Below are 14,996 nucleotides of genomic sequence, written 5' to 3'. Positions count from 1 at the left end.
TTCTCATTATTGATCTTTCCTAACATTGCTGGTTAACTGTCAAAGGAAGGGGATCACTTTTTGAGTGGTAAGACTGATGATATTTTAAGTATTTTATGCAGTCAGATAGCCATCCCTCTCATGTATTAAGGTCGTTGTGTTTAATTGAAGATGGTGGCTAAATTAAAAAAGAGTAATTGCTCTTGCCCCCTCTTTTTATTAGTAGTAAAAATTTGATCAAACCATTCCCCAAAGTGCCAGGAAATCTAAGTGAAAATAGTATGAATTAGCTTGTGACCTGATTTTTACTGGTTTTGGTGGACTTCTGCTGATCTATTATGGCATTTCACAACAAAATTTTCCTTGCTTCCCATAAAGCAAACAAGAAACCTTGATGGTGCTATTAATTTTAATGAAAACTTCCACTGCGTGTTTAAGTTTTGTAAGAAATACTCTTCTACTAATAAAGTTAGATAGCTGTTGTTCAGTTGTAGGTTCAAAACAGGGAAGTCAGTTTCAAGATGTAAAAAAACCACAGCAAAATAAACTAAAACTAGGTGATTTATTATTCTATTTGACTCTTTCATTCTTTCTCCTTATGATGTTCAAAAATAAATCAATCACGAGACTTAAGAGAAAGTGAAGACAATGATAGTCTGTTTTTATTAAGATACAAAAGTTTTGCAATATCTGTCACAAGTCAGCCTTTTTTTTCTGAGTCAGACTTGAAAGAAGTCCTTCTTTATAATAATCAGTGTATAAGCATCAGGGACATGTATTTCATAAGCATTAGATTTGTAGGTGTCAATAAAGAATATTACAGTTACAATAATATTTTCTTTTTATGTGGTTATTTTTAGCAAAATACTCAGAACTGAAATTGTAAGATGCCTTAATTGCTCTGAGTTATACTGTAAATTAAAATAAGATTTCCAATATGCTTTTCACATAAAAAGGGGAAGCATTTAATGTTGATTTCATGTAATCCAATCATAACTTAGGTAAGTTCAATTTGATACATGTACTAAAACCAAGTAGGTAATTTTGCTGCATAGCCAAAGGGATGGATTTGTTCTGAATGTTTGTATTTGTATCATCTGTTGTAGGGGAGTTGGTTCTCTGCCAAGTATCCCAATCACAGTGGGAAAGACCCCGAAAGGGTCCCTGAGGAGAGGCAGGTTTTAAGGGTGGACATGGAGAGGTAGGTTTAAAAGGGGTTAGTCACTGCCTGCGAGATGTGACAGCCCCTGAAAAAGACTCAGCTGCCAATTTGCCAGCAAGTGCTGACCCTGTCTCTCTACACAGAGAGGTGGACAAGTGTGCCCAGCTCAAGCAAGGGCCCTTCCCTCCCTCAGTGAATGCACAGATTGGAGCTAATTCAGGGGCTCTAGCGGGGTGGGGAGGCAGCTCTCACCTGTACAGTAATTTGTCTCTTTCTACATGAAGGTCTGGAGTTTCCACTTCGAGGAGCTTGTTGAGCCCAACCCCTAATTAGTGGAACAGGAAGTTTTAACTAAATGCTTCAGAATCATGAGGTTTATATATGATTTTTATCAACACAGGAGTTAATAACTGCTGCCCTTCAGAGATAAACGTTAAAGGCCTGAAAATCATTGCCTCCCAACACTGACTATTGGTTTCCCTTTTGGTCGTTAGTTATTGTTTCTTCTTTTTGCTGCTTCCTCATAGATTGTTTGGATTTTTTTAACAGAAACCAGGAATCTCATGTTTTTGATTCCAGTAGCTGATGCTTTAAGACAACCCAATATAATAAATGTATGATAAAATCATTCCGAAGCTGAAGAAAAGATTTGTGCAAGGCAAAACCAAAAGGAGCTGAGTTTGTGAGGTGTACAAAGCTCTCATACTCTTCTTTAGGTCTTCAGTGCTGTACATGAATGCAACACTGTGACTACTGTTTTCAAGCAACCTTTCAGAGGTGTCTTACAGTGGGAGGTGTATGCAAGCAGGAGATCTGCATATCCTACTTTAAGAACCACAGCTCATTTACTTGAGGAAAATAACACAAAGATTTAGCTCCAGCCCCTCTTGGCATTTCCTCTTGGGCCTTCAGTGGGGGGTGATACAACTGCAGATAGATGCTTGCAAAATAATTTGGGAGCAACCCACACCACACCAAACAAATCCATAATATTAGATTTTTCCAGAATTATTTTGGGACTTTGAAATAGATCTGGTCCCACTGCACAGAGATGAACTTTATCAGGATAGCTTTTCTGGGACAGATTGCAACAAGATTTCCTTGTGGGTTTGGGATGAACATACGGGGCATGTTTGATGAAAATGCTAGAACTACTCCATGACAGTCTTCTCAAGGTGGTTAGTGCCTGTGAATTTCTTTCTTTATTCTGGTTGTCTTGTCATCTTCCAAGACAATTTTTCCTCACACAATTTTTTTCTCCAGTTCCTCAGCGAAATTGTTAGGAATGTAAATGCCTGAAGAACAGGCTTTTAAAATTGTTTTCTTTTCCTCCTGAGATAGAAAAGGCAGCGATGAAAAATGTTGGGAGCTGAGGATTGGCAAAAGGTGCCAATCCAAGCTTTATCCAGAGGAAAAATGCAGCAGTCTGGGAGGTTCCAGGGGTGCTTCTGGCAGGAGTAGCAGAGCACAGAGCCATTCCTCCCTGCAGCCAGTTTGCTGTACTAGCAGGCATAGCTGCAGGCTGCTATCAGCATAAACCTCCAGCTATTTTCATTTCATCAAAAGAAGTGCAAAGTTTGCCTCTAAACAGATAAAAAATTCTCTAAAAGAGTCTTGGGTTTTTTCAAATAAGGGAAAGATGCAGCGAGCCAAGCCCTGTGTCCTGTGCCTGTGTGGGTAAAGGTGTGTGGAGAGGCATCAGGAAAGGCTGAGGAGCAGCTTCTGGGAGGCTGGGTTGAAGCTGAGTGAACAGCTGGATGTGAGCCTGTGTCACCAGCATTAAGTTAATGAGGGTCGAGGGCCTAAGGCCCACAAATCCAGCCAGATCTCCTTCTGGAGAAGGAGCTTTGGCAGCACCTTGGCTGCCAGGGATGGCGGCAGAGCAGGGACCATCAATGGCCAAGGGATGCTCAGGGCAGAAACAGGCAGGTGTATTGCAGGCAAGCTTCGTCTCACCTCAGCTGCCTCCAAGATCTGTAGGTGCCCTGTGGGAGCTAATCAGCCTCCCAAGCCCCCAGACTTCTTAATTTTACTGATTTAAAAATAGCCTCAGGCTCCTTAAGGGGCTGCAGCTGAGGAGACTCCCTTGTAACTCAGCTGGCTGAACGGGCCCTGTTAAACTCACCTGCTCCCTCAGGTCCCCCACAAGGATGTTTTCCAAGCGTGGTAGAAATAGACATTTTTACATTTCTGTCTTTGCATGCATGCAGATTCCTCCATGTTTTGACAGAAGGACACATGGCACAAGGAGATGGCTACAGGGGGATGCCAGTGCTGGCATAGAGCAGAGATTTGGCAGAAGAAATCAACAAGGACAAGCCAACAGGACTTACTGTAGAGGCCACAGACTTTCCTTCTTCAGAGTTACTAACGTCTCAGAGGGATCCTGCTACTTCTCATGCCACAGGTTAGGGGACTTTGGGTTTTATTTATTTACAGTGGTATCATTTTGCATGTGCAGGAACAGGATAGCTGGTGAGGCTGTTTGGATTCTGCCACAGGATCTGTTGGAGGAATGAAGACACATTCCCCATGCTGTGCCTCTGAATCCTCTCCTGGGCTTTCCCATTACCTTCAGCTCTGCCAGAAGGCTGAAGGATGTTCCTGTGGTAAATCTCGTAATCTGTCTGCTGGACAAAGCACCAGGCACCTGAGAAGACCTATGGCTTGTTGACAGCCAGCCTGGTTATCCCAGTGGTAAGTGCCACAGACAGACACACCCCTTGGGATCCCAAAAGAAAAACATTATATTTAAAAAGATGAGATACTTCCATTTCTGACAGATAGGGCACTTTTCACTGCAGAGCAGCTACCCACAGCTGCTGCACAGCACTGGCAGTGTCCATAAACCCACACACTAGCTTCTCCTAATACCCTGCTCAAGTAACCCAGCCCAAGTCTATTCCTTTCAGCTGTGCATCCAGCTCCAGTAATAAGTGTTTAATCCCACTGAAGCCCACCTGCTGCAGGTCTTGCTTCTGAGGGACCCCACCACAAACTCTGGATGTTTCAATGGGTATCACCCCCTGTGAATGGGAGCTTCTGACACCACAATGCTGCAACATGCATTTCTACATAAAATTCACCTTGGGACATGTTTCCCTTGCTGAGCAAACTAAATCCGAGTTCTACAAATGCCACATCTTATCAGGGCCATTTTCTTTATCAGTTTGATTGCAAATTGGCTTGAGTCTATAGACTCCTAGAGCATGAAGCCACATCCAGCTAAGTCTTAGAAGCTGTAAACTAAAGGAGATGGCAGCTGTTTCTCTCTGGAGCATTCATGAGGTAATAATAGTAACAATAAGGGGAAGGAAAATAGAGCAGTTTCATTGTGATATTTTTTAGAAAGTAAAGATTCCATTGAATATAAAATTATCATTGATTTTAGGCACTTTGATGGACTAATGTTTGGTTTTAGTGGAGTAATTTTCTGAGAAGAGCAGAAAAAGCTGTGTCAAGAGGGAACAACCTTCACTTTGTATAGAGAGGTGCTGCTGGGTAGAAGTGCTGGAGTCCTTTATTTTAATGGGATTAATTATATTGCACAGGAAACCTGGATTTGAAAGCAGTTCCTCTGATACATTCCTCTTCAGGAGTAATTACCTGCTGCATTTACCAAAGCTCAAAGGCTGATCTTGTATCGCACTGGATCATCTGCACTATGGCTAAAATTAAAACAAAGGGAGAGGAAACAAATAAGAAAGGATGTAAAACTCTCAAATGTCAGGTCTAAAAGAAAGTCCTTTCCACCAAGATGAAAGGTGGAACGCCTTTTAGAGTGAACATCTGATGTAGTTGGAGGTGAAACACAAATAAGAGAATAATTATGCTGCACTTGGTTTCCACCAACTGGCTCCTCACCACATGATGTCCCCTGGCTGCTTTACACCTTCTGCTTACCATGGGGTTTCCATCATACCCAAAGACCTCTCATCAAAATTTTTCCTGTGGACAGCATTCACTAGGAAAGACTGGCAAATTTCTCTGGCCAAATTATAGGAAGCAGAAAGCTGCTTCTGCTGCTGAGGTGGGGGTTCGTTTTCAGTCAGCCTGCCCCATCTCTCTTCTCCCTGACCATAAAATGTTGGACAGAGCAGATGAGACATTGCCTGCATGGAAGTCAGATCCTCTCTAGGAAGGCTTACACGACTTTACCTTCCATGCAAAACAAATCTGTAATTAAATGATGCTTTAAATGCTCAGGCTGTTTTGGTTTCCTGCTTTAGTTATGAAAATGAAGTTCATTTGGTCAATTCCACAGGAACTGACTCACAAAGGCTTCCATAACCTTGCAAGGAACTTCTCTGTATGGTCAGGAACAGCATGGCTCTTAATTTGGATCCAAGGGTCTCCTAAGGAAGGCCAGCAGAATCAAGTGCGTGAAGATAAAAGCCTCTGTGCATGAATTAAGACAGGATTGGCTAATGTTTTTCCTTAAGTAGCAAAAGGACATTTCCCCCCTGAAGATTCTCTAAACACTAAAGGGTGCACATTAATGTGCATGTGTAGTGCTGGGGAAAGGTGTTTGATTACTGTAGAACAGATCACTTAAATCATCTCCTCATCTTTTGGGCAGTGTGCTCAGTCTGTGGGGGCAAGATAAATTAGTTCATTGCACCCGTTACAATGGTGCTGCAGCGGTGCAAGGGCCACAGCGTGCTCCCCGAACACGAGATGCTGTAAAAGCCTATGTCATCTCTAGAATCAAAGGAAGAAAAGGGGAACAAGATGCTCTGAAAAAACAACCACCCTCAGACAAAAATAAAGGCACAGAAGCTGGCAGGTGGCATGGGGTTCCCATGGTGCATGTATGCTTAGAAGAGAAGTTCAGGTGAAAGCCTGAGCAAGAAGGAGCTGGAGGCAGGATTGGGAATGCCCAGCACCCTGCTGTGTGCTCCAGCTTGATGGAGGAGGGGTCACACTAGGCATCTTTGTAGGCAGCAGGGCTGGAAAGGCTTCAGAAGAGGCAATCCTGCCTAGAAGTTAAGTGTTGTTGCCCTCTGGCAAAGCCTCAGTCACTCTCCATTTGCTTATACAGGAAGCCTGGGGTTGAATGCAAAAGGCCTGAATTTTGTGTGGTAAAAGCATGTTTCTGTTCTGCCTGCACATAGAAAAGGATGCCCAGAAAGAAACTATTGCTACTGTTCAGGCAATCCATACTGTGCTACATCTGGCAAATGGAGTGGCTGCAAGTAAGAAAGTGCCGAGCTGGCTGACAATTGGATTTAATTTGGTTTCATTTGCTTTATAGGCTCTCTGTATAGAATCATAGAATGGTTTGGGCTGGAAGGGACCTTTCAATGTCATCTAGTCCAAGCCCCTGCCATGGGCAGAGACATCTTCAACTCAACCAGGTTGCTCAGAGCCCTGTCCAACCTGGCCTTCAGTGTTTCTAGGGATAGGGCATCCACAACTTCTCTGGGCAACCTGTTTGAGTTTTTCATCACCCTCATTGTAAAAACCAGAATTCCATCTTATATCTAATTTAAATCTATCCTCTTCTAGTTTAAAACCATTATCTCTTTTCCTATCACAACAGGCCCTGCTAAAAAGTCTGTCCTCATCTTTCTTACGGGTTTCCTTTAGGCACTGGAAGGTGCTCTAAGGTCTCCCTGGAGCCTTCTCTAATTAATCACCCCAACTCTCTCAGCTGGTCTTCACAGGAGAGGTGTCACAGCCTCTGATCATCTTCACGGCTCTTCCCTGGACTCACTCCAACAGGTCCACATCCTCCTTAAGTGGGGGACCCCAGAGCAATCAACCTTACAAGTAAGTTGGTGAGAAAAACACCGAACAAAAGTTCCCATACATACCTGCAACTCCAGATAAAGTTGGACATGAAGAAGTCCAGCCTCTCTCATTATCTAACTAAAAGGAAATAAAATGAGAAGTCCCTTGCCACAGCAGGAGTTGCGTGCGTGCTTCTACTGCTGCCCATAAGCATTTACCATGGATTCTGAGATAACAGCTGAGGAACGGGCAGTACCATCAGCCCAGGGACTTACTCCAGTGATTGGTCTTGCAAAGTTCACACTCGTGGAGGAGTGCATTGATTTTCTATTAGAAGAGTTCAACCTCATTTATTTCCTCTGGAATGGGTATAAAGTAGCCACTTTCAGGGTCAATAGAAATGGGAAACACTTCCTTTCCCATCCCGTAGTTAGAAAGTCCACTGAAATCTGCTTAAGGCTCATTTTCACTTTTTTCCATGTGAGTTCTCTTTCACTTGTACTTGCTTATGTAGCTTTTCTTTTGAGGCCATCTGGCTTGAGGAAGGACACAAAACGGGACTCTTGCCTTTCATCATAGTTTATCTTAGAAATGAACGTGTAGGCTCTACCATCGCCTGTCCAAGGAAAGCTTGTTATCAAGACTTAGAGAAATTAAAGCAACGTAACTAATTTGGATAGAGTAGGGTACAGTCATTTCACATGTTAAACAGAACAATTTATTTGCATACAGGGACAGTCCATCCCATTGCAACTGCACTCAGCCTGTGTTGTACTGACAACATCACACCTTCATTGGCATAATAATTGAATAAAGTCCATGTGGAAGTTAAGCCTGAAGAAATTATATCACATCCTCAGGGGTTACTATATTTCTTCATTCCTCCCTACAACATGGTAACACATAAGAAGTGCTTGAATTTCTGTTGTCAATTTTTTTGAGTTTCTCAAGAATTTTATGAACTGCTCTTTAGCAGTTTTACATCCATGAGCACAGGAACACGTTAGGTGACATGAAAAAAAATTCTAGGTACCATAGTAGGAGAGAAAAAGCTTAAATATGCAAGCTGAACATCCTCCAAATACCTAAAGAGAAGATCAGGATTTTTAACTATCAGACCATTTAAGTCAATCTTATGATTTTGTGATTCCTTGTGCATGATAGCTGTTTTAAAATCTATCAAAACCATTGTCCTTTGTAAAACAGGTGGGATTCATTGACTAAACTCATCTAAGGTGTTGCAGAGTATCTGAGATACCTGCATAGGGCTGGCAGACTTAACATAACTCACCCAGGCCCGTGCTCCTCCATAGCAGCAGCTTTAGGCCAAGTGGGTACTCTGCAGTGTGTCATCTGAGACTCCACAGCTACAGAGAGAAAGCTGGATCCCACTCTAGCAGCTTTCCGAGTGTGAAAAACTTGCCCACTGGCAGTCCTGAGCTGTGCTGTCAGCGACCAACCTTAGGATCTCTGGATGTGCTCCCCTGGCATTCAGTGCAGTGGCTACAACCATAAAACAAGGAAGTAAAAGCACTTCCTCGTTCTAGCCCTGCGTGGAAAGGAGAGGCAGTCATGGCAAATGCAAGCACAGCTCAGGCTTAGCATAGGCAGAACCTGCATGACCATCCCTGGGGGCTGTTCCTACAAGGTGAACCTCACATCACTGTGGTCACCCTTGCCACCTCCACATCCTGGCATCTCTTTGGTCTGGTGGCCCTCTGAGGAACCACACAGGCCACACCTTGACTGTTTTGTGACAATTAAGACTAAGGAAGACAATCACCAGAATTTGTTTTCCTTAAAAGTAGTATCCAAATCCAGCCCTTTGAAGATGAGAGGAGCAGGGCGTCTTTCCTGTAGTGATTTTCCTAAATCATAAAGCCAAGTGTCTTTTCCTCACATTGCAAGAAGCTTTGATGGAAATAATGCAACTGCAACCCAGCATTGAATAAGCAGCTCACACCAGTACCTTCCTTTTACGTTTCTTAGTGTTGCATTTTTTTTCCCCCTGTTACAGCAGAAGGTATTTTCATGTAATGAAACATGTAATTTATTTTCTACAATTTCTATGGTTTCTATAATTACAGAATTAGAAAAATAACAATTTAGAACACATTTCCATAATTTATCCATTCACAAATAATCAAACTGTATGTTCTATACCTATGTGCTCAAATACATTACATACCAGCAATAATGCAACAGCTGAGGTGATTTTGCTCTCACACACACCCACTCCAGCAATAAAAATCATCTTGACCCATGTAAAAAAGCCTCCAGAACTGTCAATTATATGACATTAAAAATGCAGGCTACTGGAAAAAATGCTTGGCTGAGAACTGATTGCAGGCATGAAGAACATGGTATGCTCAGGTGACCGTAGGATCAGATGCCAAGGAAGGTTTTCAGTAATTCCAGGCAAGGTTGGGTTTTTTTTTTTTTTTTTGGTCCCATGAATTCATGCAATAAATGTCAGTGGCAGGAGATTGAATGCCTGCACTGCTGCACTGTCGAGCAGCCTTGCCCACAAGTCCTTTTATCTCTTGTCACCCACAGTACGGAAGCGTTGGGTTGTTCCTGGGCTCTCTTCTGGAGCAAAACAACTCTTTTTGAAAGAAAACCCAGTTGCTCTTTCAGTAACTTCAAGAGTCACTCCCGAAGTGCAGCATGAACAGGGCTCAACCAGTTTTGGCTTCCTTTGCTGTATACAAACATGCAAAACTATCCCAGCAGGCTCTGATCCCTCAAATGTCACATCCCCTTTTGTTTCATGCTTTTAATTCCAGTGGACTGCAAAAACATCCCAGTCCTCAGATTACTTCAGACTCTTGAACTGACAACCATGCAAAACATAGAGAGTAAGTCTTATGGCCATGGCTACACCATGTGGTGCCAGGGGAGGTGCATGGCCAAACACAGTGCGTGTGTACCTGGGCAGTCTGCTGAGGGCCAATGTTGAGCACCAGGACACTGCTGCAGCCCTTGGCCTGAGGTGAGGGCCACAGCAGTGGCCACAGACTGGCCACAAGGACGTGTATGGCAGGGTGGGAAACTCAAAGGTTTCTAAAGGCTCTTCTCTAGAAGTAACTTGCTTCATTTTGGAAGCCCTGATGTTGTCCAAAGGGGGTATGTGCTGCACGTGTACACGTACAGATACTGCGGGTTTGCTGTGGGCCCTGAAAGCCTCACAGCTTCCACGAGCACTTCTCCACTGCCAAGAAAGTGTCAAAGTTGACAAGAAACAAAGCAGCTTTTAGACAAGAAAAGTGACATGTCCTGACCCTTCTTGGCAGCTGACAACTGTCCAGGGTGGGGTTCAACATGAGAAACTATCAACAGACACGCTTCCCACTCCTGAGTCATTAGGAGTTGAATTTTAATAATTTGCTGCTTCTGCTCTACAATGCCCTTGCAGCCCTCTAATGCTGCAGTCCTTCCCTGTCCCTGCAAGTCATCCTCTTTCTCCTCTCCATCCCACATACTCGTTCTCAGCAGGCTTCTGGCTCAGTACGTCTGTGATACATCCAAATAGACTGGTTGACCTGCTGGTTTTCCACATTACTTGTGACCTTGGGCTCTTTTCAAACCAGCCCTGTGCTGATGAAGCGTAGACAACTTTATGACACAAACTCTTTTTGATTCTGCAGGAATTGTATTTCCTTTCTTTAAAGCATTTAAAAAAATAAATCAGAAAAGGCAGTGTGAAGAAACCACGGAGCTGCCAGCCAGAGGTTTTAATCCCTCCTGTCACTAGCTTGCCATGCAGTCTCTGCCCATGGGTACACAACTCTCCTGTGTTGCTGCTCTCCCCAGAGGAACTAGCAGATAGCAGGGATTATTTACTGGTGTAATACTCTTCAAGATGTAGGTTAAGAAAAGAAGATGCAAAGGATGTGCCAGCAAAAAAACCCTGCAATGGTCAGGCAACTGTGAGACACAGCCCCGGGATAACCAGTGCCTGCCTGCACCCTGGCACGCACGGGCAAGCAGGAAGGGCTCGGGATGCTGTTGGAAGCTGGAGCCGTGTGGCGCAGCATCCTCGGCAGGAGAAGGGCATGGGCTTCCCCATGTAGCATCTGCATGTCCTGCACCTGGGGACTGCACTTAAGGATTTGTTACTTGAACAAGCAATTAAAGAAAAAAAAAAAATTTAAAAAACTTATACTTCTTAAAAGACTCCTCCACTTTCTTTTGGCTATTTTTTGTTACCCTGGGCCCCTCTTCCCAGAGCCACGCCACGAGAAAGGATCTCCCCGACTCCGCTCTCATTTTAAAATGCTTCTTTTTATTTCAGTGGTTGTACATTGGGTGAATGAATTAAACGTCACAACAGAAATAGAATGGCTATTTAACAGACCACTAGTAATTATATATGCTGGAAAAGAGTGAATGGAGGGATTTCTTTTAACTGTTACTGAAATATTCATTGTACGTGTCGTCAATTATGCTGGATGAGAGAGGCAAACAAAAAGGTATTTTGGTGAGGTGCTGTATCCTTTGAAGAAAATAAGCACTGAGACATCTCAAGTCGCTTGAAACCATGTCCCAGCTACAGTATTCACTGTCTCCGTGTTGGCCCATCTCATGGTTCTTTTAGGGGGTTATATTTCTTGTTGTATTTTTTTTTAATTAAACAAAGCATTTAAAATTTAATCATTTTCATTAGACTTTTTTTTTTTTTTAAATATAAACAAAGTTTTGGCAAATAATATTTATACAGAAAAATAGTTTTAGATCTTCCCAAATTTTGAAATAGTCTATAAAATTACTTTATAAATAAATAAAATGCAGAATCTGTTGTACACGTATTTGCACATCTCTGTAATTGCCTCCTTACTGTTAGCATAGGTTTGTACTTGTACAGTTTTCAGGAATATTACAAAGTCATAAAGTCGGAAAGTGGATCTCTTATTAAAAATACATTTTCTCTTTTTGTCTGTCAGTTTATCTGGATGAAAGACCTGATGTATCTGAAGCTTCGTCATCCATGGGCAAAAAATAGTAATATTGGATTAATTGTAAAAAACATAGAATAACGGTAATTTTGAAACATAAGAAGTTCACACAAAACGATGTCTTGAAGAGTTATCTACATAAAATATTTAAACATGGATAATTTACCATTTAGTATTATACAATAAGCTACCCAAATGCCTAAATTAACTATTATAAAAAAATAAAAACAACTTTGACAGATATAGGCAAGTTGCAGTGTCAACTACCTAGTTATAATGACTGAGAAAGTCTACAAATATTAGTGTTTTAATAGTATATAATGGTGATACCTTAACTGCTAAAGTAACAAGTTAAGATACATTATTTTTCCACAAATTAAACTAATGCAACGTTACAAGCACTATGTTAATTTTACAACCGAATTGTGATTATTTTTTTTTCTTTCGGATGATCAAATCTCCAGCTTTATATATAAATAGATAGTAATTAGACATCAGACAAACAAGATTTAGCCTGGAAAATAATTTCCTAGACAAATAATAATATGGTTAGTGCCTTCAGTCGTTCAGAACAGGCAGTGCTGCCAAAGTTTAAAATAGTTTACAATCAATCTGAAGAGGTTAAGTTAAAATACTGCAATCACTAGTAATGTCCACATAGAAAACTTATGCTGCAAACAATTATACATAATATCCACTTATAACAGCTGTCTTGTTTTTTTAAACAATAATTTAAAAACTATGTCATTTATGTGATACATGTGCAACATATAAAATGTGAAATATGAAATATTTGGTACAATAGTGCTTGAAACAAATCTCAAATCAAACAAATGAAATTTTAATTTTACATATATAATTACCTTGTAAATCAACAAAGTATTTAAAAAAGTAAACAACATTAAAATCTGCTTCATCCATATATATGTATGTATGTATATATAACATGTATATAATTGTATTAAAGATATCTTCATACTTTTGTGACATAAAATATGTTTTTAAAGAAAAACAATTAAAAGAACTATTTTTTCTCCACTCTAATCTGGTTACAATCTTATAATCCAATTTAAAAAATGCAAATACAGTAATGATTTATTAAACTGAATCTCATTCTACATTCTTAGTGTTCAGTTAATAGCCTAGATTAAAGTCACCTATGAAGTTTCAGTGACTCAACTGAATTTTAATTAAATTAGAATATCATACAATCTCTTCATCTACAGCCTTCTTTTTCGCCTTTCCTTTTGTTAGTTTGATCTTGTTTTGTTTTGTTTGATTTTACACTTCTAGAAGTTACTTCTTAACAGCTTGGATCTTTTTGGTAACCTGACTATGAGTTTCAAAGATTATTTGCGTCCGGTGAGATTTGACTGTTGGCATCAGGCTCACTTTCATCAAGTCTGATGTGACAAAATTTAGGCACTTCTGCAAAGTCTATTTTAAAAACATTATAAATATACTTGTAAAATAATATTCTCAAGACTTTGTTCTTTTGGGGATTGAAAGGGGTATGAAGTTCATACTGTGCAAAATTTTTAAAATTTTCTTCTGCTATTCTGCTATGATTCAAATGCAACTTCTCCATACAAGTCAAACACCAACCATGTGCATCTAAAGACTTTGTGCTTTACTTTGGACTTCTGGCTAAAAATATCAGATTGGCAGGATGATGTGCAGGACACCGGGCTGCGTTTCACTTCCTCTGTCTTGGAATCAACTCACCAAGGGAGCAAAACCAAGATTGTTTTTTAACTGAGAAGAAAACCCCGAATCATAGTTTGGGTGAAAATTAAACCTGCAACTGGGGAAAGGTTTTAGCCAATGCAACTCAATTATTGCTGAGCTCGAAAGATTCATAAACATTGAATCTCACGAGACTAACTGATCTGGACCATTTCTGTTAGGTGTAGTTATGGAGAAACGACAATATTTGCAATAATTAAACTATGCTTAGAAAATCTTTAAAACTAAATGTTACCCTTTATGTCTTGAAACATCACAGCTGGTATCAGGTAGTTAACTATTTTAGGTTGGAGTATAGTAAGCATACCATATTTAATATTCATTATATGACATAGCAGCACTAGCTTTTTTGAGTTTTTGATTTGTCCATAAGAACAAATTCTTGACTTAGCATGCAGTTTGTGGCAACTCTAGAGAGGAGGAGACGGGGTAGTATGTACAGTAGCCGTGCTTGGCCGTCCGCAGGGAGGCTTCGTGACATTCCGTTCCGCTCCTGCCGGCTATTTCAGGATTATCTGTCAAGAGAAAGGGAAAGCGTGATCGCGCTTTTAGGTGACCCAGGGAGAGCAGTGTGCCAGGATGGCCTAACTGAGCTCAGGCACAGCTCACACAGGACAGTGTCCCATGGGGGACAGTGTCCTGTGTCCTCAGGCTGCCTGGGGGGTTTGTGTCTCACACACCTGGTCGTCTTCCCCTGCACAGAGGCCCTCATGTGCATGAGAACGCACAGAGGGGGTACTTTATGTGTCAAAATACTGGAGGGCAGTGCTGAATCCATGGCCTGGCCATAGGCAGGGTGTGCACTCTCAGCGCCCTGCCTATCAGTAGAGGTGGAAGCCCTGCATCTCCTGGAGGAGCTCAAAGTGCATCCGTGCCTGGGGTGACTCTCCAGCTCCCACCATGCTCCCAGAAAGTCAGAATGACCAGAGGAAAAAGTGGAGGCAGGGCACCTTGCCGCTAACCAGCAAAGTGGTTAGGGCACCTTGCCACTAACCAGCAAAAAGATGTACTGGGCTGGGTGTTTTCATGAAACAAAAGCGCCTTTTCAATGCACTTTTAGCAGCTGCTTATTCCCTAAAAAAATTAACTGCAGATCAGCGAACTTGAGAGGTTTTCTCACGCTTCCTTATGCCAAGGAATCTAGGGGGATTATCATAGTGTACCTCTGTGCACCTAACTAGCCACTAACCTTGCTGCTCTACCTCCATGGTGTCTCAAGTGGAGGGTGAAGCAATCATTTTACAGGTGCAAACTCTCGAGCTTCCAATACTGTGAAGGCTAAATGCACAGTGCGCCCAGCAACCAGCTCCACCTGGTCACAGTATTGGAAAATCATCCAGATTTCTATCACCTGCCTGAAATGGCTGTTGGTGAAAGTGATATCAAAAGGCAGGGGTGTGATGTTTTATCATGCCATTGCT

The 14,996-nt window shown here is 41.6% G+C and overlaps 1 protein-coding gene and 1 long non-coding RNA gene across 12 annotated transcripts in view; one reads left to right on the top strand and one right to left on the bottom strand.

Moving 5' to 3' along the window:
- The first annotated feature begins 2,975 nt into the window (after window positions 1-2,975).
- Window positions 2,976-5,346, top strand: LOC125322182. The gene is made up of 2 exons (XR_007201879.1): window positions 2,976-3,548; window positions 3,643-5,346. It is a non-coding gene; the product is annotated as an uncharacterized LOC125322182 (long non-coding RNA).
- A 5,793-nt stretch (window positions 5,347-11,139) lies between these two features.
- MBNL2 (muscleblind like splicing regulator 2) overlaps window positions 11,140-14,996 on the bottom strand; it is a 107,132-nt gene continuing 103,275 nt past the window's right edge. For 7 of the 11 annotated variants that reach the window (XM_048295813.1, XM_048295803.1, XM_048295802.1 and 4 more), the window contains one exon: window positions 11,140-14,090. In XM_048295813.1, coding sequence (XP_048151770.1) covers window positions 13,963-14,090 — 128 coding nt within the window. In that variant the 3' untranslated portion in view covers window positions 11,140-13,962. The remainder of the gene's footprint in view (window positions 14,091-14,996) is intronic. The other 4 variants (XM_048295804.1, XM_048295806.1, XM_048295808.1 and 1 more) reach the window with 1 other exon arrangement.

The sequence above is a fragment of the Corvus hawaiiensis genome, chromosome 2, assembly GCF_020740725.1.
Source record: "Corvus hawaiiensis isolate bCorHaw1 chromosome 2, bCorHaw1.pri.cur, whole genome shotgun sequence".
NCBI lineage: Eukaryota > Metazoa > Chordata > Aves > Passeriformes > Corvidae > Corvus > Corvus hawaiiensis.
Note: the sequence above shows the minus strand (reverse complement) of the source record. Positions and strands in the feature narration are given on the sequence as shown.